We start from the raw sequence: 26272 nt of genomic DNA, 5'->3' as shown, positions 1-26272 counted from the left end.
TTTAAATATCAATACCAACCTTAATTTTTGTTTTTTTTTGTATTTTCGTTTTTTATGAAAAATTATATTTATTTTAAGACATTTTGATAAAATTACGAATGTCAAAATTGACGTTGACATTTCAAACCGGAAATTGACCATAACATCATTAATATTGAATTGAAATATGTCGTGTTGGTACTCATTTCAAAGGATTCTTAATGACGATTACAAATACGTCAAAATTGAGGTTGACATTTCAAAGTTGACAACTTCATGGTGTTAATGTCAACTTTAATGTTGATATATTCGTAATCCTTATTAAATAACCTTTAAAATGAGCCCAAACATGATGCATTTATCTCGAAAAACAAAAAAGTTAAAATAAAAAATATTAAACCTGAAGTTGGCAACAATAAAGTTAACAACATAATTTTTAAATATCAATACCAACCTTAATTTTTGTTTTTCTTTTGTATTTTCGTTTTTTATGAAAAATTATATTTATTTTAAGACATTTTGATAAAATTACGAATATGTCAAAATTGACGTTGACATTTCAAACCGGAAATTGACCATAACATCATTAATATTGAATTGAAATATGTCGTGTTGATACTCATTTCAAAGGATTCTTAATGACGATTGCAAATACGTCAAAATTGAGGTTGACATTTCAAAGCGACAACTTCATGGTGTTAATGTCAACTTTAATGTTGATATATTCGTAATCCTTATTAAATAACCTTTAAAATGGGCCCAAACATGATGCATTTATCTCGAAAAACAAAAAAGTTATAATAAAAAATATTAAACTTGAAGTTGGCAACAATTAAATTAGCAACATAATTTTTAAATATCAATACCAACCTTAATTTTTGGTTTTTTTTTGTATTTTCGTTTTTTATGAAAAATTATATTTATTTTAAGACATTTTGATAAAATTACGAATATGTCAAAATTGACGTTGACATTTCAAACCGGAAATTGACCATATCTTCATTAATATTGAAGATAAATATGTCGTGTTTGTACTCATTTTAAAGGATTTTTAATGATGATTACGAATATGTCACAATTGACATTTAAAACCTGAAATTGGCCATCATATTATAAACAAATGAACAACTTCATGGTTTACTTGGATAATCAAAAAAGTTTAATAATGCTTTAAAATTATATTTATTAATACAAAATAAAAATTAATTAATTAATGTCCTTGCTGTATACTATATAATTTGTGATATAATCCTCTTAATCTTAATAATTCATCATGCGTTCCTTGTTCAATAACATCTCCTTTATCCATAACGCAAATAACATCTGCGTCTTGGATTGTTGTTAATCGATGGGCGATTGTGATGCAAGTTCGGCCTGCTTTAGCGGCGTCCAAAGCTTCTTGCACGATTTTTTCACTTTCCATGTCTAAAGCTGAGGTTGCTTCATCCAATAAAAGAATTTGTGGGTTTCTAACTAAAGCTCGTGCGATTGCGACCCTTTGTTTTTGACCTCCCGATAATTGGGCCCCTTTATCCCCCAATCTTGTATCGTATCCCTAAATAAAAAAAATTATAAATAAAAATGCGTCGTGAATTGATTTTAATTATAATACCAACGGTAATGATGATACAAAGCTGTGAATATTAGATTTTTTAGCGGCTTGGATTACTTCTTCCATCGGAATTAATCTTGTGTTATCCCCATAGGCTATATTTTCAGCTATTGTTCTATCGAACAAATTCGGTTCTTGCGACACAATCCCTAAGTGTGATCTTAAAGCCATAATTTTAATGTTTCTTATGTTTATTTCATCGATGTTTACACTTCCTGATGATGGGTCATAAAATCTTTGTATTAATTGGATTATCGTTGATTTTCCACATCCGCTTGGTCCAACTAAAGCAATCGTTTTTCCAGCTGATACACTCAAATCTAAACTGTTTAGTACTTGGATGTTGGGCCTTGTTGGATAAGTAAATTGAACTGAGTTGTATTTAATGTGACCTGAGGACTAAATTTGTATTGAATTAAAATTTTTGACAATTAATATGACTTGTTGTGAGCGCCATCTATGAGTGATTAATAAAAGTAATGAAATTTTAATTATTAATAAATCAATTCAATAAAATTAAATTTTCGTTTATTACGATTTAATTTAATTTTTTAATGTTATTTTTATTTTATTTTTATATTAATTTTATTTGCGTTAATTTTTTATTATAATCTTATTTTTGTTACGTCACACGTCACAGCATCAGTGTGAAGTTGGCGCAAACAACTTGTCAAGTGTTAAAAAAATTTTAATTATAAAAAGTGATATTTTTACAATTTTTGGTCTTTGAGATAAAATAATTTGTGGTAAATATCTTCGGGTGCGTTAAAACTAAAAGTATCATTGATTTTTTTGTTATTACAGCGTTCATTTTTGACCAAAACTACATTAGATGATATAACCTACAAAAATCGATTTTAAAATGATTTCTTGGTAAGTTTATTATCGCCTCTAATTATTTTATTCATTTTTGTGTGTAGTCATCGTGTTCCTTAGGTCATTTTGAACATCTTAGGAACAAAAAGAAATAAAAAAATTAAAATTATGAATTTAAAAGTTAAGGCACCAAGTATTTTTGACACTGTCAAAATTGAAATGTGTGTTTAGAAGCAAAAAAATGTTCAAAAATTAAAATTGTAAATTTAGAGTTACACTTTGCAGTCGTGTAATTTTTTTTGCTTCTGCCAAATTTGTATTGTATGTAGTCATCGTGCTCCTTAGGTCATTTTCAACAACTTAGGAACAAAACAAAATTTAAAAAATTGCGCTGAATTATAATTAATAAGTTTTTAAGAAACAAAATAACCTTACCCATCCTGTACTGGTTGAATTTTCATCATCTTGAATTTCCGGGACTCTCGCCACCAAATTAGACATTTTATTTGCTGCAATAATACCTTTTTGGAAGTTTGGTGCGAAAGCCATAATTCCACCGACACTCATCGCAGCTGAAATTAATGCTTCGGCAACTCTAAAAAGTTAATTTTAACTTTTTATGGTTATTTTGCAAAGAAATCTTACTTAAAAACGTTTTCAAAAGCTAATCCATCGTTTAAAATTAAGTGCCCACCATAGTAAAATGCGATAATGTAAGAGAAATAAATCAAACTCCTCGATAACCCCATAATGATGCCTCTTACGTGTGCGTTTCTTTTAGCTTTGGCATAATAAGGTAACATTTCCGTGGTGTAAAGTGTGTAAAAGGTTTCTTCGCACCCCAACGAGGCCACCGTTCGAATATTTCCAACAGCTTCAACTGCAATTTTTGTCGAGCTTTCTAACGCGTTTTTACTTCCGGTTGATGTAACCATTTGGAGTTTACTTTCGAGATAAGTTGCTATTAAAATGATTGGAACGATACTCAACGAAACCAAAGCTAATCTCCATTCGAAATAAATCGATAAACCAGCTGCTATTATAAGTGTCGATGATGAATTTAAAACTACGATGATTGGGTGACCAGCAGCTCCCTGAATATTAGCAGCATCTGATGATAATTTCGTGCAAATTGCTCCAACTCCGTTTTCTTTTCGATCGTACCAACCAATTTCTTGGCGTAGAACTGCTTCGAACATCACCCCTCGTACTCGCCGTGTTAATTTTTCCCCGGAAATATTGATGAAGTACCATTGCCCAAACGTAGTGATCCCGCTCACGATTCCAATTAGGAGGAAATATAAGCTGTAACGATCTCCGTAGTATCTAATCGCTTCCGGATCATCCAAAGCTAAGGTTCCAATGATCCGTCCAAAAACGACCGCGTAAACAGGCATAGCAGCCCCAGCGATTAAAGCAGCTATTGCACCAATTGTAATTTGCCACCATTCGGGGCGATTTAATTTTAACAAATTCCCAATCGCTTTGCAAACACCAGAGTTATTATCTTCTTCAATTTCCTCCTCAATTTCGATCATTTTGGCGATATTCTCGCTTTCATTTTCGGAGGTTTGGCTTCTAACGCTATTTGTTCGATCAATTCGGTTCATTTTAGCTTCGTCGTTTGTGTTAATTTGAGTTATAACCAAATTGTAATAAACTCCATTTAAGCTCATTAAAGTCTCATGGTTACCTTCTTCGACCACCTTCCCATGTTGAAAAACAACAATTTTATCCGCGTTTCTAATCGTTGATAATCGATGGGCAACTATGATTGTTGTGCATTCTTTTCTGATCTAAAATCAATTTTATTAAGGTTAATTCTGATAATATAATAAAATCTCGGTATAAGGAATAAAATATTTTTGTTACTGCCAAAATTGAATTTTTAAAAATTAAAATTTAGTAGAGTTACTCTTTGCAGTTGAGTAATTTTTTTTGCTTCTGCCAAATTTGAATTGTATGTGGTCATCGTGTTTCTTAGATCATTTTGAACATCTTGGGAACAAAAAATAATAAAAAAATTGTGTTGAGTAATAATTAATTAAATGATTTTGGTGTTTTTTGAAACAGCTTCGACGCACGGCGAAAAAAAAATTCAGCTATAAGCAACTTTAATTTTATTATTATATTCGTAATCTTTATTAAATAACCTTTAAAATGAGCCCAAACATGACGCATTTATCTCAAGAAACAAAAAAGTTAGAATAAAGAATATTAAACGTGAAGTTGGCAACAATGAAGTTAGCAACACAATTTTTAGATATTAATACCAGCTTAATTTTTGAGATTTTTTCTTGCATTTTCGTTTTTTATGAAAAATTATATCTATTTTAAGACATTTTTATAAAATTACGAATATGTCAAAATTGACGTTGACGTTTGAAACCGAAAATTGACCACAACTTCATCAATATTGAAATTAAATATGTCGTGTTGGTACTCATTTCAAAGGAATCTTAATGACGATTACAAATACGTCAAAATTGAGGTTGACATTTCAAACCAAAGGTTCAAAGGTTGACAACTTCATGGTATTAATGTCAACTTTAATTTTGATGTATTCGTAATCTTTATTAAATAACTTTTAAAATGAGCCCAAACATGACGCATTTATCTCGAAAAATAAAAAAGTTAGATAAAAAATATTAAACCTGAAGTTGGCAACAATGATGTTAGCAACATAATTTTTAAATATTAATACCAACCTTAATCTTTGAGATTTTTTCTTGTATTTTCGTTTTTTATGAAAAATTATATTTATTTTTTAGACATTTTGATAAAATTACGAATATGTCAAAATTGACGTTGACATTTCAAATCGGAAATTGACCATAACTTCGTTAATATTGACATGAAATATGTCGTGTCGGTACTCATTTCAAAGGATTCTTAATGACGATTACAAATACGTCAAAATTGAGGTTGACATTTCAAAGTTGACAACTTCATGGTGTTAATGTCAACTGTAATTTTGATGTATTCGTAATCTTTATTAAATAACCTTTAAAATGAGCCCAAAACATGACGCATTTATCTCAAGAAACAAAAAAGTTAGAATAAAGAATATTAAACCTGAAGTTGGCAACAATGAAGTTAGCAACATAATTTTTAAATATTAATACCAACCTTAATCTTTGAGATTTTTTCTTGTATTTTCGTTTTTTATGAAAAATTATATTTATTTTTTAGACATTTTGATAAAATTACGAATATGTCAAAATTGACGTTGACATTTCAAATCGGAAATTGACCATAACTTCGTTAATATTGACATGAAATATGTCGTGTCGGTACTCATTTCAAAGGATTCTTAATGACGATTACAAATACGTCAAAATTGAGGTTGACATTTCAAAGTTGACAACTTCATGGTGTTAATGTCAACTGTAATTTTGATGTATTCGTAATCTTTATTAAATAACCTTTAAAATGAGCCCAAAACATGACGCATTTATCTCAAGAAACAAAAAAGAATAAAGAATATTAAACCTGAAGTTGGCAACAATGAAGTTAGCAACACAATTTTTAAATATTAATACCAACCTTAATTTTTGAGATTTTTTCTTGCATTTTCGTTTTTTATGAAAAATTATATTTATTTTTTAGACATTTTGATAAAATTACGAATATGTCAAAATTGACGTTGACATTTCAAATCGGAAATTGACCATAACTTCGTTAATATTGACATGAAATATGTCGTGTCGGTACTCATTTCAAAGGATTCTTAATAACGATTACAAATACGTCAAAATTGAGGTTGACATTTCAAAGTTGACAAGTTCATGGTGTTAATGTCAACTTTAATTTTGATGTATTCGTAATCTTTATTAAATAACTTTTAAAATGAGCCCAAACATGACGAATTTATCTCGAAAAACAAAAAAGTTAGATAAAAAATATTAAACCTGAAGTTGGCAACAATGAAGTTAGCAAAATAATTTTTAAATATTAATACCAACCTTAATTTTTAATTTTTCTTATATTTTCGTTTTTGTGTCAAATTTTAAGACAGTTTATGAATATTAAGAATATGTCAATATGACATTGACATCTAAAACCGGAAGTTGCTTATATCTCGGGTAAAATTGAAGTTAAACGTATCATGTTTGGACTCATTTTAAAGTATTTTTAATGAAGATCACAAATATGTCAAATTTTACATTTCCATTTCTAACCGGAAGTTGATCATATCTTCATTAATATTGAAGATAAATGTATCGTGTTTGTACTCATTTTAAAGGATTTTTAATGATGATTACGAATACGTCACAATATTATACAGGGTGTTTTTAAATTGATGTGAAAGATTTCAAAGGTGATTTTTTGGTGATTTTTTGAGATCACTTTAACATAACTTCATTTCTTTGACTAAGAATAACCAATCTCTGAAATAATTTACTTGAGCCTGTGTATTATTTTATTTTTTTATGATCAAACTAACAATTATTTTAGGAGAAAATGTCAAGAGACAAAAACGTTGCGTATTGAATCCCTCTATTTAAATCACGTTTTTAAGTAGAAAAATGTGGACGCATTAAAAAGTTCTAATGCAAAGTACTGCAGGGGTTGATTTTTTCACCCTCTTGTAATAACATTTTAGGATTACAAAAATCGTCAAAAGGTGTCATTTCATTAGCAACAGTTATCTGTTAAATTTCATTCTTCTAAATTCCTCCACAGTGGATTTATTAATTAAAAACAATTTTTCCTCTAACTTTAGAGGGCTCTATCTCGGCGAGATCTCTTAATTTTTGCTGATAAATCAGCCCTTGAAATCTTTCGCATTAATTTAGAAACAACCTGTATATATTTTATTATCTAACGCTAAATACATTTAAAACTAGAATTAACAGTAGACCTAGAAACATTCTGATTTAGCCGCACGTCTCTCAAGGCGGTTAAACCGGAATGATTCTAGATCTAGGTCTTGTGTTAGTTCTAGTGATAGTGCTAGTGATAGTCTGAAGACGCACGGCCTAACCCGAATGTTTCTAGTTCTAGGTCTAGTGTTAGTTCTAGTTTTAATGCATTAAAAATATGCAACATACTGATATCTTATGCTATCTAGCGCTATATCTATCACAGTCATTACAACTAACATTTGATCTAGAACTAGAATCATTCGGGTTTAGCCGCAAGTCTATCAAGACGGCTAAACACGACTGATTTTAGTTCTAGGTCTTTCCTAGAACTAAAATCAGTCAATCTTTCCCATATTAATTCTTTATTTCAAAGTTTTACTATATTAATGTTCTTACCGCATCAATCGCTCTTTGGACTTGAGCTTCGCTATTTGTGTCTAAAGCTGAGGTTGCTTCATCTAAAAGAAGAATTGAAGGATTTCTAACTAAAGCCCTAGCTATCGCAATTCTTTGTTTTTGCCCCCCTGACATTTGAGAACCTCTTTGCCCAACTAACGTGTTATAACCATGTGGGAGGGCTATAATAAATTGGTGGGCGTTAGCTTTCCTCGCGGCTCTTTCAATATCTTCTTGCTTAATCCCCTCGGTTCCAAATCGAATATTTTCGGCGATTGTAGTCCCGAAAAGGATGGGTTCTTGCCCAACCACCCCAACGTTACTCCTAAACCAAGTTAAATCAAAGTCTTTAACATCCACCCCATCGATCGTTAAAATCCCTTGAGTTGGGTCATAAAACCTTTGAATTAATTGGATGCAAGTTGATTTACCGCAACCTGAACTTCCAACCAACGCAACTGTTTGTCCGGGATTTATATCAATATCAACTCCGTTTAAAATTTTAACATCGCTTCTTGAGGGGTACTCGAAATGAACCCCTCGAAATTTAATGTTTCCTTTAATTTTGTTTAGCTTATTTCCGTTGTTTTTGTTTAAATTTATAATTGGGGCGTTGTCGATGATGCTAAAAATTTTGGTGGCGGCGCCTGTTGCTGCTCCAAAAATCGTGATGTAAGGCGCTGTTTGCCCCAAAGTAAACGAGCTCATTAAGACGTTAAAAAAAACTGTTATCATCACCCCCGGGGTGTACTCGCGATCTTCGAAATCAAGGTGTAACTCATCGATGATTAAAGTAATCCCGTACCAAAACGATAGCGCGTACGAAGCGAACATGAAGAAAAAAATTAACGCGTTACTCACAGCTGTCCATAAAGCTCTAGTGATATTATTTTTACAGGCATGAATTAAGTGGGATTTATAACGGTCGATTTCTTTTTGTTGACCGCTAAATGCAAACACCGTTTTAACGGCTGTTAATGTTTCTTCGGCGATTGCGCCCGCTGCCGCGTAAGATTCTGATTCTTGTTTGGCAAATTTATTTGTTAACTATAAAATCAAAAAAAAGGTAATAATAATGAATAAGGAGGAAATAAAAAGGATTAAGATTATCTTACCCATCCAACAATTCCTAACGCAATTAGTGTAACCGGAAGATTTATTAAACAAATTAATGTTAATAACCAACCGTAAATGAAAGCTGTTATTATTCCTGCGATAAACGTTGAGATGAAAAAGAAAAATATTGTTACTTTATCTCCGATGCCTTCTTCTACTTTAACCATGTCACTAAAAATGTATGGATTAAAAAATAATTATATTAAGGTTGTTATTAAATATTTGGAGTAAATTAAACTCAAAATGTTAAATGTTTTTCGATGACTAAAGATCTTTTCGATGATCCTAAAATGATTCTAGTTCTAGATATAGTGTTAGTTCTGCATAGTAACAGTACTAGTGTACAGGTAGAACTAATACTATACCTAGAACTAGAATCATTCGGGTTTAGCCACACGTCTCTAAAGACGGCTAAACCCGAATGATTCTAGTTCTAGGTATAGTGTTAGTTCTAGTTTTATACTTGCAATGTCAGTAGAACTACCATTAGACCTAGAACTAGAAACGTTTGGGTTAAGTCGTACATCTCTCAAGATGGCTAAATCTGAATGATTCTAGTTCTAGGTCTTGTGTTAATTCTAGTTTTAATTGAATGAAAAATATACAACAATCTAACGCTGAATAATTAAAACTAGAACTAACACTAGACCGAGAACTAGAATGTTCTGGGTTTAGCCGTGCGTCTTCAGACGATAAAAGACGGCTAAACCCGAAACTTTCAAGTTCTAGGTCTAGTGTTAGTTCTAGTTTTACACTGGTACTGTTACTATATAGAACTAACACTACCTAAAACTAGACTCATTCGTGTTTAGCCGTCTTGAGAGATGTGCGGCTAAATTCGAATATTTCTAGTTCTATGTATAGTGTTAGTTCTAGTTTTACCTTAGCACTATCACTATGCGATTTAGCCGCACGTCTCTCAAAGCGGCTAAACCCGAATGATTCTAGTTCTGGGTATAGTGTTAATTCTAGTTTTGCACTGGCGGTGCTATTAATAGAACTTACACAAGATCTAGAACTAAAATCATTTCTTTAACAAAAATGATCCGTCTCAAAATCATCGCTTGAAATGGATGAAAAAGCAACTACGGCCGATTTCGAAGACATCGGCCGCCCTGATTATCACGGCCATTTCATTATTATTAAGGTTGAGATGTTTTGGGCAACTTCAAAATCGTCGGCCCACTTAAAAACGAGCAATAAGTAGTTTTTGGCAAAAATATTTAGTCTTGTGTAAGTAGTAGGTAGTCTTTAGCCAGCCGTATCTAGGCTTTTCCAAGCAGTTGGCAGTTTTTTGCCAATAGTATGTTATGTTTGGAAACAGTAGGAAGCAGATTGATGGCGAGCAGCCATAGACACCATATTGGACTTGTGCAAAACAAATTAAATGAAAAGACAACCTAAGTAAAAACCAATATTTTTGTAATTTCGTGGAAATTCTTTCCAGGAGTATCTACTAGCGCTGTGATAGCAGTAAGTAGTATTTTGGATGTAGTATCTCGTTTTTTCAAGCAGATCGTAGTTTTTTCTAGCATTTTGAAAGGATATAGTATTTAACGTTCTGGAAGCAGTAAATAGTCTTTGGGAATCGGCATTTCCTTCTTCCAAACAGTTATGAATCTTTTTCCAGCAGTACCTAGCTTTCTAGAAGCAGTAGATAGCCTTTTGGACAGTCTATCTCGTATTTCCAGACAGTTATTAGTCTTTTAGAAGCAGTATCTTGCTTTCCCATGTAGATACTAGTCTTTTCCAGCAATATTTAGAGCTTTGGGAGCGTTTGAGTAATAGCATCTTTTTTTTCTAAGCAGTCAACATATCCAACCTCACGGGCGCTATCTTTTTAGATATAGAAAAGGCCTTTGACAAAGTTTGGCACCCTGGTTTAATAACCGATTTAATTTGACAAGTGACGTATTAAACGACAACATAGTATTTATTAACTTAATTATGACGTTTTTGTTTAGAAATGACATATCATGCGTCAAAACGACATTTTATACTTTCAACTTGTCTTTATAAACGTCAAAAAAATGACAGCTTCCATTTGACAAGTGACGTTTTTGATATCAAATTAATATTTTCTACCAAACAATAACAGATTTAATTTGACAAGTGACATAATAAACGACAAGATAGTACTTATTAACTTAATTATGACGTTTTTGTTTAGAAATGTCTTTGTAAACGTCAAAAATGACAGTTCTTGTTTGACAAGTGACGCTTTTAATGTCAAAATGGTGGATTTAACTTGATAAGTGATATGAAAAAAATGTTTCATACTCCAGATATTTAAATCTAAGTAAAATATTACCCTGAAATTCTACTCGAAAAATCTCCAGTTTGATTTTGATCGTACCAAGAAATATCTTGATTCAATACATTTTTCATGTATTTGGAGCGTATCACAGAAATCTAAATAAAAATGAGTTTTAATTAAAAACGTCGGAGAAAGTGATTAAAGGCGAAATTTTATTACTTGTCTGATGCAAGCCCAATTATAAAAGAGCGTCGCGACGTAGGTCAACAGAAAAGTGGCGCCGCCAATGATCGCTGCGTACACAGCAAAATCTGTTATATCGTTCAATAGCTGAGCCTCGAGCAGCTCGATTTCGTCTTCCGTAACTCCGGGTTGATTAATTCCCGTTGCGTAATTAATGAAATCCTGGGTTATATTCCCGAAAAGAATCATCATCAGCGGCATTCCCACCCCGCTGGCTAACGATCCCAAAATTGCGGTGATTATGTAGAAACGATCCAAGTGGGTTGCGTATCGGTACTAAAATTAAAATTTAAAATGGGTTTTCCCATGAGGTTCTTGACTCCTCTTCCAGGGGTTGAACCCTTTCTGGCGCCACTTTATGACTCATTTCATCGATTTTTCTTACTAGGACAAAGGAAAATGAGAACTTACCAGATTGAAATAAGAAATTTGTTTGATGTTTTCGGCGGGGTCTTTCTTAATTTTATCATCTTCAATAAATGTTCTTTAAACACAAAGAAATTAATTAAAAAACAAATAAGAATTTAATTTTTACTTACGCTTCTAATGGATTTGTATTTTTTTCCGCAGAAGTTCTGCGTCTTATACTCATTTTGAAAACTTATTACTTTTTTTTGCATCACACTAAGAAAATCCAACTGCGAATGGTACAATTTTTTATCGTTGCGAGACATGATTCATTAAGATAAGAATTAATCCTGAATTTTCGAAAAAGCCTCTGGTTTTAGCGAGATTAATTTAGATCAGATGATGACGATAACAAAAAATTGGAATAACAAAAGTTATTATTTGAAGGTTGTATTTTTTTATTAAGAAAGTGGGTTGGTACACTCGAGTTTTTAACATGACATTGAGTGATTTAAATATACACTATCACTATCAGTCAAAATATTTTTTAACTTTTCGAAAATATTTTCCTTATCAGATAAAAATTATGCATTCCGGCTTTGTTTACGAGAAATGTTTCAAGGTTTATTCAAAAAAAAAATTGATCAATATTGCGAAACTTTATTTATTATTTTCTTTACCGGAAAATTCGTATAACTTGCAATATATGAATGCAGTGACCATAGTTCTGAAACTGCTATACATTGTCAATTGTGACAAATTCATAATCATCATTAAAAATCCTTTAAAATGAGTACAAACACGACACATTTATCTTCAATATTAATGAAGATATGGTCAACTTCCGGTTAGAAATGTAAATGTAAAATTTGACTTATTTGTGATCTTCATTAAAAATGCTTTAAAATGAGTCCAAACATGATACGTTTAACTTCAATATTACCTGAAATATAAGCAACTTCCGGTTTTAGATGTCAATGTCATTTTGACATATTCTTAATATTCATAAACTGTCTTAAAATTTGTCACAAAAAACGAAAATATAAGAAAAATACTTAAAAATTAAGGTTGGTATTAATATTTAAAAATTATGTTGCTAACTTCGTTGTTGCCAACTTCAGGTTTAATATATTTTATTCTAACTTTTTTGTTTTTCGAGATAAATGCGTCATGTTTGGGTTCATTTTAAAGGTTATTTAATGAGGATTACGAATATGTCAAAATTAAAGTTGACATTAACACCATAAAGTTGTCAACTTTGAAATGTCAACCTCAATTTTGACTTATTTGTAATCATCAATAAGAATTCTTTGAAATGAGTATCAACACGATATATTTCATTTCAATATTAATGAAGTTATGGTTAATTTCCGGTTTGAAATGTCAACGTCAATTTTGACATATTCGTAATTTTATTAAAATGTCTTAAAATAAATATAATTTTTCATAAAAAACGAAATACAAGAAAAAATCTCTAAAATTAAGGTTGGTATTAATATTTAAAAATTATGTTGCTAACTTCATTGTTGCCAACTTCAGGTTTAATATTTTTTATTCTAATTTTCTTGTTTTTCGAGATAAATGCGTCATGTTTGGGCTCATTTTAAAGGTTATTTAATAAGGATTACGAATACGTCAAAATTAAAGTTGACACTAACACCATGAAGTTGTCAACCTTTCAACCTTTGGTTTGATATATCAACCTCAACTTTGACGTATTTGTAATCGTCATTAAAAATACTTTAAAATGAGTCCAAACATGATACGTTTAACTTCAATATTACTCGAGATATAAGCAACTTCCGGTTTTAGATGTCAATGTCATTTTGACATATTCTTAATATTCATAAACTGTCTTAAAATTTGTCACAAAAAACGAAAATATAAGAAAAATACTTAAAAATTAAGGTTGGTATTAATATTTAAAAATTATGTTGCTAACTTCGTTGTTGCCAACTTCAGGTTTAATATATTTTATTCTAACTTTTTTGTTTTTCGAGATAAATGCGTCATGTTTGGGTTCATTTTAAAGGTTATTTAATGAGGATTACGAATATGTCAAAATTAAAGTTGACATTAACATCATGAAGTTGTCAACTTTGAAATGTCAACCTCAATTTTGACTTATTTGTAATCATCAATAAGAATCCTTTGAAATGAGTATCAACACGATATATTTCATTTCAATATTAATGAAGTTATGGTTAATTTCCGGTTTGAAATGTCAACGTCAATTTTGACATATTCGTAATTTTATCGAAATGTCTTAAAATAAATATAATTTTTCATAAAAAACGAAAATATCAGAAAAAAACTTACAAATTAAGGTTGGTATTAATATTTAAACATTATTTTGCTAACTTTATTGTTGCCAACTTCAGGTTTGATATTTTTTATTCTAACTTTTTTGTTTTTCGAGATAAATGCGTCAAGTTTGGGCTCATTTTAAAGGTTATTTAATAAAGATTACGAATATAATAATAAAAAAATCAAAATCATTTTTATTGAACTAAAACTAACACTAGACCTAGAACTGGAAAGTTTCGGGTTTAGCCGTGTGTCTTCAGACACGAAACTATTTATTATTTTCTTTATTTTCAGTTTCTTTGAACCTCCCTCGATGATTTTAAAATCAAAGAGATCGGAGGCCAATGGGGACGAAGACTCCAGATGACATAAAATTGGAAGCCGAAACTCCGCGGAATCAAAGCAAGGACGAAGAACAGTGGGAACAGCTTTTGGGGAATAATGGTAACAAATCGCAACCGGCGATTTTATCCTCGCGCCTCCAAGTCCCCGTTTCCGATACGAGAAGAAGTTCCAGCCACAGCTTACTCAGCTCCATCCAGAAAAGCTTTAAAATCACCCTCGGGGGAAGAACAGGCGGTAAAGATGATTCGCCAGGACACGTTTTTAGCAGGTAGAAAATTAAAATTCATTATCAACGACACCAAACTCGTCATAAAAAGAGCGGAAATAAAGACATTTAATTCAAAAAACAATCGAAGGCGACAAATCAAAATGGTGGCTTTTATTCGACATCTTTGCGAGTTTTTATCCGAAATTAATCGAGTTTGGACTCAAATTAAAGGAAATTTCGCGTAGATTTTAATAATTTAATCAATTAATTACCTTAATTAATTTAAATAAATTTCGAATTAAAAATCGTCCTCAATTAGATATTTACTTTATACTCGGGGTTGGTTGTTAAGAGCTCTTGAATCGGGGTCATTTTAGCTTTTTAGGCCACGTTTGTTGGTCGATATCTTTCGCGAAATGCTGCATTGTATAAAAGCTATTTACACGAAACGATTTTCTTTGTTGTTTTATTCTTAATCTTCACAAAAAACGCATTAAAAGCTTAAACGATTAATTTCTAATCCTCGTATTGAAGAGCAAAGTAAAGAAAAACGATTTAAAAAGTCGTCTCGTGCCAAAAACTCTCTCAAAATACTTTAGAACCTATTCCAAAATCAATAGACGCGTTTAAAAAGAATCTTTTTTATGCAAAAAAAGAATTTGAATCTCTTAGGCGCCCAAAAATGTTATAATTATAATTAAACTAAATGATCTAACTAGTTTTATTTTTAACTCATTGTCAGACGGTTATAATTTTAAATCACCATCAGTGTTCGCTTTATCGCTCCACTTGACGTTTTTATTTTAAAATTAAAATAATTTTGGTCGTTAACCTAAATTAATGTTAATTCAAGAATCCTACGCCAACAATTCGTATAAAATTCTTCGCAAAGCTTCTTAAGACCTCTCTAAGTTAAAATGGAGTTTGAAAACGGTTTGTTAAAAACGTATAAATGAGGAGTAATAAAAAAGAGTGAAAACAATACGATTGCAAGCATTCCTTTAAATGCGAATGGTGCGCGAAACATTTCAAGAACAGTTTAGCTAATAATTTTATGACGTCTACTTAGTTCGCGTTTTGTGACTACTACGTGCTTTTTTAAGTTAGTATTATTATTGGTTAAGTTCGCGTTTGTTCGCGATTTAATTATGCGGAAATTGAATTTCGAACAAGTTTAATTTTTCAAATAAAAATGCAAGGATTACGAAAATGTATGTCGCAACTTTCGATGATGGTCATCAAAGCTTCGACTTCCGGTGACGAGGCTTGGAACGAAGAGTGGAGAAGGTGATTATTTTTTGATTTAAACGAGTTCTCATTGAAATCGCGGCATGAAAGAAATTCTTTGTATTTCTTTAACAATGAATAAAGGAGGGACAAATATTTGTGCCATCTGCTCTTTAAGCACCTGGAATCCCCTTTTTGCTTCTCGTTCAAATAATATTTCTTTGAAATTTGTCCTTGACTCGATAAGCACGGGAATTTCTATTTTTAACCAAATATAACCTAATCTTATTTAAATTAAAAAAAATTTTATATTTCCGAATAAGAAATCAAAAATCCCGTAATTTGAGCCCAAACTCGATGGGGTTGTCTCAAAAAAAAATCGTTTGAGCCTAAATTAATTTTGATATCGATAAGCGCCATTTTGAAAAAATTAATTACGTTAATACGCGTTTTAAAGAATTTTTGATTGCGATTAAAATTTTACGATTCAACCTAATCGAACCAACCTAATTTTATTAAAAGAAAAAAAATTATTATTTTAACTAAACCTGATACTTTCTAGTTTTCTAGTTTTAGGCCCACTTTTACCACCTCCTGATAAGTTTATCCGGTAGATAAATCCAGTGCTTAGCCAATGAGAGCGCTTAAAACCGCCGTAACCATGGCAACTATCCTCTAGATAGTTTATCAGGAGGATGGTAAAAGTGGGCCTTAGTGCAATAAAAATATACAATAATATAGCACTGAATAGCAATTAAAACTAGAACTAACACTAGACCTAGAAGTAGAAACATTCGGATTTAGCCGCACGTCTCTCAAGACGGCTAAACCCGAATGATTCTAGTTCTAGGTCTTGTGTTAGTTCTAGTGATAGTCCTAGTCTAAAACTAGAACTAACACTAGACCTAGAACTAGAAACATTCAGCCGCACGTCTCTTAAGACGGCTAATCGGTCTTCAGACGCACGGCTAAATCCGATATTTTCTAGTTCTAGATCTAGTGTTAGTTCTAGTTTTACACTATCACTAGGACTAACACAAGATCTAGAACTAGAATCATTCGGGTTTAGCCGTCTTAAGAGACGTGCGGCTAAACCCGAATGTTTCTAGTTCTAGGTCTAGTGTTAGTTCTAGTTTTAGACTAGGACTATCACTAAAACTAACACAAGACCTAGAACTAGAATCATTCGGGTTTAGCCGTCTTGAGAGCCGTGCGGCTAAATCCGAATGATTCTAGTTCTAGGTCTAACGTTAGTTCTAGTGACAGTGGTAGGTAGTACTAGTTAGCATAAAGGTGGGTTTAGATATGCATTGATTTAATCGCGCCAGTTCAATTTGCCCGCCAGTAAAGATTTTCACTACATGTACGAAAACAAAAATAAGTGACACGCCAATTCGGCCGACCACCTTTTTTAGCCATAATAAACTACAACTATACAAGGTGATTTATAACATACGGAGCAGACTAAAAGGGTAGGTACTAGAGGTAAAACTGAAGAGATTTTCTTAAGAATGTTTTGTTAAAAACTTAATAGGTACATAGATATCGCATGTAATTGTTTTAATAATTTAACGTTCATTTTTGAGAACCGCTGATATTCAGTAAAGAATAATTAAAATACTTGTCCGTTGCTAAGTAACCAAATCAACTGGATTGGCAGCAATAAAAACATATCAGCGGTTCTCAATAAACAAACACCACTGTTTGAGCCACTAAATCCATGCATGTTTAAACTCACTATAAGATATTACTATGCTACATATTTTTATGTACTAAAACAACTTCCGGTTAGAAATGTAAATGTAAAATTTGATATATTTGTGATTTTAATTAAAAATACTTTAAAATGAGTCCAAACATGATAGGTTTAACTTCAATATTGGGCGCGTTCACCAACTGTCAACGTTTGCAAACGGAGACCAAACTGTTGGCAACATTTCTGGTGAACGCAACGCTAACTTCAAACGTGTTTGGTAAACGGCCTCCATTTTATCAATCTTATGATTTTTCCGTTAGCAAACGCAAACGGTGTTTGATGTTTGTGTCATCTTAAATTTAAAATCAACAAAAAAGGATGGCAGAAGCCCGAAATTATTTATTTAATGGGTTAGTGTATACTATCTGTGAAAATGAAGAAATTCATGATAAATTGAGCGGTATGATCTATAAATTAATTAAAATTGTAAATAATTGTCATTAAAGCGCCATCTGTTGTTATCAAACCATATGCCTATAGAAAAATTGGTCGTTCACCAAATCACCAAGGCAATCGTAACCCGTTTGCGTTTGCCAACGTAAACGGAATTCTCTGGTGAACGCGCCCATTATCTGAGATAGAAGCAACTTCCGGTTTTAAATGTTAATGTCATTTTGACATATTCGAAATTATATCAAAATGTCTTAAAATAAATATAGTATTTCATAAAAAACGAAAATACAAAAAAAAATCTCAAAAATTAAGGTTGGTATTGATATTTAAAAATAATGTTGCTAACTTCATTGTTGTCAACTTCAGGTTTAATATTTTTTATTATAACTTTTTTGTTTTTCGAGATAAATGCGTCATGTTTGGGCTCATTTTAAAGGTTATTTAATAAGGATTACGAATATATGAACATTAAAGTTGACATTAACACCATGAAATTGTCAACTTTGAAATGTCAACCTCAATTTTGACGTATTTGTAATCGTCATTAAGAATCCTTAGAAATGAGTACCAACACGACATATTTCAATTCAATATTAATGAAGTTATGGTCAATTTCCTGTTTGAAATGTCAACGTCAATTTTGACATATTTGTAATTTTATCAAAATGTCTTAAAATAAATATAATTTTTCATAAAAAACGAAAATACAAAAAAAAAAACCAAAAATTAAGGTTGGTATTGATATTTAAAAATTATGTTGCTAATTTAATTGTTGCCAACTTCAGGTTTAATATTTTTTATTTTAACTTTTTTCTGTTACGAGTTAAATGCGTCATGTTTGGGCTCATTTTAAAGGTTATTTAATAAGGATTACGAATGTATCAACATTAAAATTGACATTAACACCATGAAGTAGTCAACTTTGAAATGTCAACCTCAATTTTGACGTATTTGTAATCGTCATTAAGAATCCTTTGAAATGAGTACCAACACGACATATTTCAATTCAATATTAATGAAGTTATGGTCCATTTCCGGTTGGAAATGTCAACGTCAATTTTGACATATTCGTAATTTTATCAAAATGTCTTAAAATAAATATAATTTTTCATAAAAAACGAAAATACAAAAAAAAAACCAAAACTTAAGGTTGGTATTGATATTTAAAAATTATGTTGCTAACTTCATTGTTGCCAACTTCAGGTTTAATATTTTCTATTCTAACTTTTTTGTTTTTCGAGATAAATGCATCATGTTTGGGCTCATTTTAAAGGTTATTTAATAAAGATTACGAATATAATAATGAAATTAAAGTTGACGTTGACACCTGAAAGTTTTTTTTAGCCGTGCGTCCAAACTGTTTCAAAAAACACCAAATCATTTTTATTAAACTAAAACTAGAACTAACACTAGACCTAGAACTAAAAACATTGAGTTGGATTAGGATGGGTTGACCGATTGATATCGTTTGATATCGATAAGCGATTAATTATGATAACCCGATCGCGTTCATACGCATTTTAAAGTATTTTTGATTAAATATTTTTAAATAAATACTAAGTATTTTACGACTCAACCTAACCAAACCAACCTAAGTTTATTATTAAAAGAAATTTGTTTTCGATGACATTTTCTTATAGGAAATGATAAATTCGTTATAATTCGAGTCTAAACTCGAATAATTAAGTGATTACGAATTTTTAAATGAAATTTCAACATCTCAAACTCTCAACCTAAGCAAACTAAAAAAAATTTGATTAAAAAAAATGTATGGAGTAAAATTAACTTATGTTTGGTTAGGTTAACTTGTAAACAGATTATTTTTTTAAAATTTCGATGAAAAATTCATAATCGCGATTAAAAATCCTGTAAAATGAGTACCAACACGATAAAGTTGTCTTAATTTCATTTTTCAAAATGGCGCTCATCTGCATCGAATTCGATTTAGGCTCAAACTGAAAATTTTTGAGATAACCTCATCGAGTTTGGACTCAAATCAGTTGTTTTCTCATTTTTTGTAAGAAAATGTTGGTTAAAATTTTCATTTTTAAGAAAATTAGGTTATCTTGGATTAGGTTGAGTCCTAAATTGATAATTTTTTTAAAATTTCATTGAAAAATTCTTAATCGCGATTAAAAATTCTTTAAAACGAGTACCAACATGACCGGGTTATTCCAAAAATTTTTTTTAAAATGTCATCGACATGGATGATTTAGGCTCAAACGGGTAATTTTTGAGATAACCTCATCGAGTTTGGACTCAAATTACCGTATTTTTAATTTTCTACAAGAAAATGTTGATAACCTAGAACAACATAAGGTTAAGTTTGAATACATTAAGTGATACGTCTCGACTTGATCGCGCAGTGACATAAATCCCTTATTTTATGTTTAATTATAATATAATATGATATGGTATTAATTGTAGCGCCTCGCCCGCAAGCGACCTCGGCTTAATCAAGTTATACCACAAATTCCACATTCTTAGTTTGCCTCAGGCAATGCTTCGGCCGTAAACAACCTTGGTTTCTTTACACAATATCACAAATTCCACATTTTAAACCTAACCAAGGTATCGATGCAATATTAATTGTAGCGCCTCGCCCGCAAGCGACCTCGGCTTAATTATGTATCAATTTCACGTTCTTAGTTTGCCTCAATCACAACCAAAATGATTTCTATCTTTATATCAATGTGTTATTTATTATAAATTCATGAATCAAAATATAAATTCGTTTCAAATCGCGTAACACGGTTTGTTGTGGTCAGAAAAAAAAACAATGCTTTGTTACGTGTTGGAAAAAATTTGGTAATTTACACAAATTGAAAAATAAGTTTAGTAGTACGAGTTTAACCGCAAAAGTAGTAAAAAAAAATAAATAAAATGAAATTATTAATTAATTAAAAAGAATTATTTGAATGTACTCATTCCATAATGAACAAGCAAGCAAAGTATTTGCTAAGAAATATAATAATTGATGTGATTTACTTTTTTTTTAGATATCGCCAATCAAGATTTAACGCACGAAGAATTCGAAAACGAGTCGTTTTCAAACACGGCGATTGCAACGTAGTGCAAGGAAACGTCGCAAAACGTCGTCGAAAATATCTCCAAGACATCTTCACAACGTTAGTGGACGCCCAATGGCGTTGGACACTCTTAGTTTTCGCGATGAACTTTTTAATGTCGTGGTTATTATTCGCCACTTTTTGGTTTTTAATATCCTTAGTTCACGGAGATTTAATCCCCGAGAATATGGCCAACGAAACCTGGACGCCCTGCATTAGCAACATAAAAGGATTCACTTCGTGCTTTTTATTTAGCGTCGAAACCCAACACACAATCGGTTACGGCGGCCGAACGACCACCGAAGAATGCCCGGAAGCGATTTTAGTGATGTGCGTCCAAAGCATAAGCGGCGTTATGATCCAAGCCTTTATGGTCGGGGTCGTTTTCGCGAAATTATCGCGCCCGAAAAAAAGGACTCAAACGTTGTTGTTTTCGAGGAACGCGGTTATTTGCCACCGGGATGGGGTTCCTTGCTTAATGTTTCGAGTCGGGGATATGAGAAAAAGCCATATTATCGAAGCTCACGTCCGCGCGCAATTAATCAAGCACAAAGTGACGAAGGAAGGCGAGAATTTGCCGTTTTTTCAAACTGAATTGAAAGTTGGCGGAGATGGGGAGGAGGATAAAATTTTTTTTATTTGGCCCACCACTATCGTTCATAAAATTGATAAGCATTCACCGTTGTATTATATGTCAGCCACGGATTTATTGAGGGAGCGATTTGAAATTGTTGTTATTTTAGGTAATAATAATACATTTTATTATAACAAAAAAATATTTAAAATTATAGTTGTCATTTTGACATCTGTCAAATAATTAAGTGGCGGTATCAAGTGTTAATCAATTTGAACCAATACCGCCCCATTCTACGGCGAAAATAATTAAGTTTAAGTTGTCATCTGTCAAATTGACATCTATTAATCAAAATATATTAGTTTATATATTAATCCACTTCAAAAATCGTTTAATTTAAGAGCAAAAACGATGAGGTGCAGAAACTAAGAACTTTGACATATGTCAAAATGACGTGTGTTAATCGATATACAGGGTTTACCAAAAGTAACGGATAAATTCGCTAAAACAAAATCGGTTTATGGAAAAATCGCTGAGACTGTGGTCTAAAGATTTAAATTTTGATTTGCAATTTTTTGATATAGATTTTGATAATTAATTTTTTAAACGAGTCATGACGTCATCGATTTTTTTTTTCAAATAGCACCCCCATTTTTATTACGGAATTTGAAAGAACTAATATAAAATACTAATATATACTATAATACTAATATTACTACAAATTTTAAAGTTTTACAATTTTCCATTCAAATGAGATAGAAAAATAGCAGTGGCCATGCGTAACTATGGCAACCAATTGTTTCAAGAGGGTTAAACCCGAATGTTTCTTGTTCTAGTTCTAGTCTTAGTTTTAGTGCAATAAAAATATAGCACTGAATAGCAATTAAAACTAGAACTAACACTAGACCTAGAAGAAGAAACATTCGGATTTAGCCGCACGTCTCTCAAGACGGCTAAACCCGAATGATTCTGGTTCTAGGTCTGGTGTTAGTTCTAGTGACAGTCGTAGGTAACGCTAGTTAGCATAAAATATCACTATGTTGCATATTTTTATTGCACTAAAACTAGAACTAACACAAGATCTAGAACTAGAATCATTCGGGTTTAGCCGTCTTAAGAGACGTGCGGCTAAACCCGAATGTTTCTAGTTCTCGGTCTAATGTTAGTTCTAGTTTTGCATTAGCACTATCATTAGATCTAACACTAAACCTAGAACTAGAATCATTCCGCTTTAGCCGTCTTGAGAGACATACGGCTACCACTCGTAACCATGGTAACCAGTTGCTTCAGATATTTTATTAAGACTGATTAATTTTTGATATCTGAAACAGTTGGTTGCCATGGTTACGCATGGCCACTGCTATTTTTCTACCTCAAATGAATGGAAAATCATGAAACTTTAAGGCAATTTTTCTCGAAAATTTTGTTATGTAGCTAATATTAATTTTGGCTGCACCAAATTCGGAAAACAATTTAAATCCTAAAGGCCACTTTACAGTTCGCAAGTTTGATTGCCGACAAGAAATATTGCGGTAATTTATTGCACTTGCGCTGAAAGTATGGTGAATTTTTTGGTTACTTTTTGTATTTCCAACTGTAAAATATAACGACATAACGTGTTTTGTTGGTTTGTTTGTGTACATGTGCCTCAATCTTTCAAAAAATATGTGTTGTAATCAATGGTGCGATTACAACTGAAATATTGTAGTTAAATGTTGCCAAATGTAAAGCCAATAGCGGTAGATATTGCCGCAATAACTTCGTGCAAGATACCTTGCATGCAAGAAAAATTGCTTACTGCAAAATGGCCTTTAGACCTGTCTCAGCGATTTTTCCATAAACCGTCTATAATAATTGTTTTGACGAATTTATCCGTTACTTTTGGGAAGCACTGTATTTCTGTACATTTTTATTACACTATAATTAAAGAAAACTTCACTTTATTTGAGGTACTAGAACTGCTGCCTCGGCTTCTAAGTAATGCATTTGTATTAAAGAAAAGTTTACTTTATTGAAACTTATGAAAACTAAAGTTACTGCTTCAGCTTCTAATTAATATGTTATTATCGGAAACCTTGAACTACTGCCTCGGCAGCATGGCTGACTCGGCTTCGAAGTAATGCATTTGTATTAAAGAAAACTTTACGTTATTTTAAGTACAATAGCCACTGCCTTGGCAGCACACCTGCCTCGGTTTCTAAATAATATGTTATTATAGGAAATCTTGAACTACTGCCTCGGCGGCTTGGCTGCCTCGGCTTCTAAGTAATACATTTGTATTAAAGAAAACTTTACTATATTTTAATTACTAGAGTCACTGCCTCTGTAGCACAGCCGCCTGGGTTTCTAAATAATATGTTATAATTGGAAACCTTAAACTACTGCCTCGGCAGCATAGCTGCCTCGGCTTCTAAATGATAGATTTGTATTAAAGAAAACTTTACTATATTTTAAGTTCTAGAGCCACTGCCTCGGCAGCACAGCTGCCTCGGTTTCTAAATAATATGTTATTATAGGAAACCTTGAACTACTGCCTCGGCAGCTTGGCTGCCTCGGCTGCTAAGTAATACATTTGTATTCAAGAAAACTTTACTATATTTTAATTACTAGAGTCACTGCCTCGGCAGCACAGCCGCCTCGGTTTCTAAATAATATGTTATTATTGGAAACCTTAAACTACTGCCTCGGCAGCATAGCTGCCTCGGCTTCTAAGTAATACATTTGTATTCAAGAAAACTTTACTATATTTTAATTACTAGAGTCACTGCCTCGGCAGCACAGCCGCCTCGGTTTCTAAATAATATGTTATTATTGGAAACCTTAAACTACTGCCTCGGCAGCATAGCTGCCTCGGCTTCTAAGTAATACATTTGTATTCAAGAAAGCTATACTATATTTTAAGTACTAGAGCAACTGCCTCGGCAGCAGAGCTGCCTCGGTTTCTAAATAATATGTTATTATAGGAAACCTTGAACTACTGCCTCGGCAGCTTGGCTGCCTCGGCTTCTAAGTAATACATTTGTATTCAAGAAAACTTTACTATATTTTAATTACTAGAGTCACTGCCTCGGCAGCACAGCCGCCTCGGTTTCTAAATAATATGTTATAATTGGAAACCTTAAACTACTGCCTCGGCAGCATAGCTGCCTCGGCTTCTAAGTAATACATTTGTATTCAAGAAAACTATACTATATTTTAAGTACTAGAGCAACTGCCTCGGCAGCAGAGCTGCCTCGGTTTCTAAATAATATGTTATTATAGGAAACCTTGAACTACTGCCTCGGCAGCTTGGCTGCCTCGGCTTCTAAGTAATACATTTGTATTCAAGAAAACTTTACTATATTTTAATTACTAGAGTCACTGCCTCGGCAGCACAGCCGCCTCGGTTTCTAAATAATATGTTATAATTGGAAACCTTAAACTACTGCCTCGGCAGCATAGCTGCCTCGGCTTCTAAGTAATACATTTGTATTCAAGAAAACTATACTATATTTTAAGTACTAGAGCAACTGCCTCGGCAGCACAGCTGCCTCGGTTTCTAAATAATATGTTATTATAGGAAACCTTGAACTACTGCCTCGGCAGCTTGGCTGCCTCGGCTTCTAAGTAATACATTTGTATTAAAGAAAACTTTACTATATTTTAATTACTAGAGTCACTGCCTCGGCAGCACAGCCGCCTCGGTTTCTAAATAATATGTTATTATTGGAAACCTTAAACTACTGCCTCGGCAGCATAGCTGCCTCGGCTTCTAAGTAATACATTTGTATTCAAGAAAACTATACTATATTTTAAGTACTAGAGCAACTGCCTCGGCAGCAGAGCTGCCTCGGTTTCTAAATAATGTTATTATTGAAAACCTACAACTATTGCCTCGACAGCATTACTTTAGAGAAAATTTAATCTAATTCTAATTTCAATTAAAAAAAAAATTAATAAGCGGCATCTATTAGTGACAAATTTAACGAAAAAAGTCGGTAATACAGGAAACAATAATATATCTAATATTTTTTTTTAAATTTAATCATTAAAAAATTATTTTATTTATAGAAGGGGTAATCGAATCAACCGGAATGACAACTCAAGCAAGATCGAGTTACTTACCGTCGGAGATTTTATGGGGCCACCGCTTTCAAAGTCTCATAACCTTCAAAAAAGAAACAGGGGAATACGAAGTGGATTACGCCCTATTCAACAACACAGTAGAGGTTGACACAGCCTTGTGTAGCGCTAAAAAATTAGACGAATTCAGAGCGGCGATTAGCCAAGAAGTGATCGGAAAAAAAGATTTGGATAGAGTAACCCCGGAAATTATTCCTAGAATAAGGTCGCCCTCGAGCGATACGCTTTGCAGCATGGATTCGTTATCGGATGAGCATATCGAAATAGAAATTATTAAAAATCCAGTTCCTAAAGACGAAGATGACAAAAATGGGGGAAATGTTAGAAATGGGTTTGTAAAAAATCTTAATTCGGGTCCAATTGCCGTTTAATGGGTCCAATTTTTAATGCGAGAACAAACGTGCCTATTTAACTTTAATTTAATTAAATTAATTAGTTTTAAAAACTTTTCCATTAGAAAAAAGAAATAAAATTAAGTATTAGTATTTTGTAGAAATAGTATTTTTTGTACATAGTTTTTAGCTTGATTGTAAATATTTTGTAAAAAAAAATAATGTGCCTTTTTTAGCTCGAATTTGAAACGAATTAATTTATTCCTTTACAAAAATATATACCTAATAACCTTTAAAGTGTTGTT

General features: G+C 32.0%; 2 protein-coding genes across 12 annotated transcripts in view; one reads left to right on the top strand and one right to left on the bottom strand.

The window, feature by feature from the left end:
• The window catches only part of LOC111426557 (G protein-activated inward rectifier potassium channel 3-like), a 46613-nt gene extending 20349 nt beyond the window's left edge, over window positions 1–26264 (top strand). For 7 of the 10 annotated variants that reach the window (XM_071195679.1, XM_023061144.2, XM_071195680.1 and 4 more), the window contains 3 exons: window positions 14237–14555; window positions 20871–21682; window positions 25564–26264. In XM_071195679.1, coding sequence (XP_071051780.1) covers window positions 14287–14555; window positions 20871–21682; window positions 25564–26006 — 1524 coding nt within the window. In that variant the 5' untranslated portion in view covers window positions 14237–14286 and the 3' untranslated portion in view covers window positions 26007–26264. Of the gene's footprint in view, window positions 1–2245; window positions 2338–2395; window positions 2465–14236; window positions 14556–15404; window positions 15783–20870; window positions 21683–25563 lie in introns of those variants that run through there. The other 3 variants (XM_023061147.2, XM_071195677.1, XM_023061149.2) reach the window with 3 other exon arrangements.
• LOC111426554 (ATP-dependent translocase ABCB1-like) overlaps window positions 1142–26272 on the bottom strand; it is a 47492-nt gene continuing 22361 nt past the window's right edge. The window contains exons 1-10 of one of the 2 annotated variants that reach the window (XM_023061129.2): window positions 11827–13100; window positions 11699–11771; window positions 11264–11563; window positions 11099–11199; window positions 8787–8958; window positions 7672–8718; window positions 3053–4203; window positions 2843–3002; window positions 1592–1990; window positions 1142–1534 (exon numbers count right to left, since the gene is read on the bottom strand). In XM_023061129.2, the coding sequence (XP_022916897.2) occupies window positions 1190–1534; window positions 1592–1990; window positions 2843–3002; window positions 3053–4203; window positions 7672–8718; window positions 8787–8958; window positions 11099–11199; window positions 11264–11563; window positions 11699–11771; window positions 11827–11879 (3801 nt within the window). In that variant the 5' untranslated portion in view covers window positions 11880–13100 and the 3' untranslated portion in view covers window positions 1142–1189. Of the gene's footprint in view, window positions 1535–1591; window positions 1991–2842; window positions 3003–3052; window positions 4204–7671; window positions 8719–8786; window positions 8959–11098; window positions 11200–11263; window positions 11672–11698; window positions 11772–11826; window positions 13101–26272 lie in introns of those variants that run through there. The other variant, XM_023061130.2, reaches the window with a different exon arrangement.

The sequence above is a fragment of the Onthophagus taurus genome, chromosome 5 (assembly GCF_036711975.1).
Source record: "Onthophagus taurus isolate NC chromosome 5, IU_Otau_3.0, whole genome shotgun sequence".
Lineage (NCBI taxonomy): Eukaryota > Metazoa > Arthropoda > Insecta > Coleoptera > Scarabaeidae > Onthophagus > Onthophagus taurus.
The sequence above is the reverse complement of the archived record's forward strand: the minus strand, read 5'-3'. Positions and strand labels throughout refer to the sequence as shown.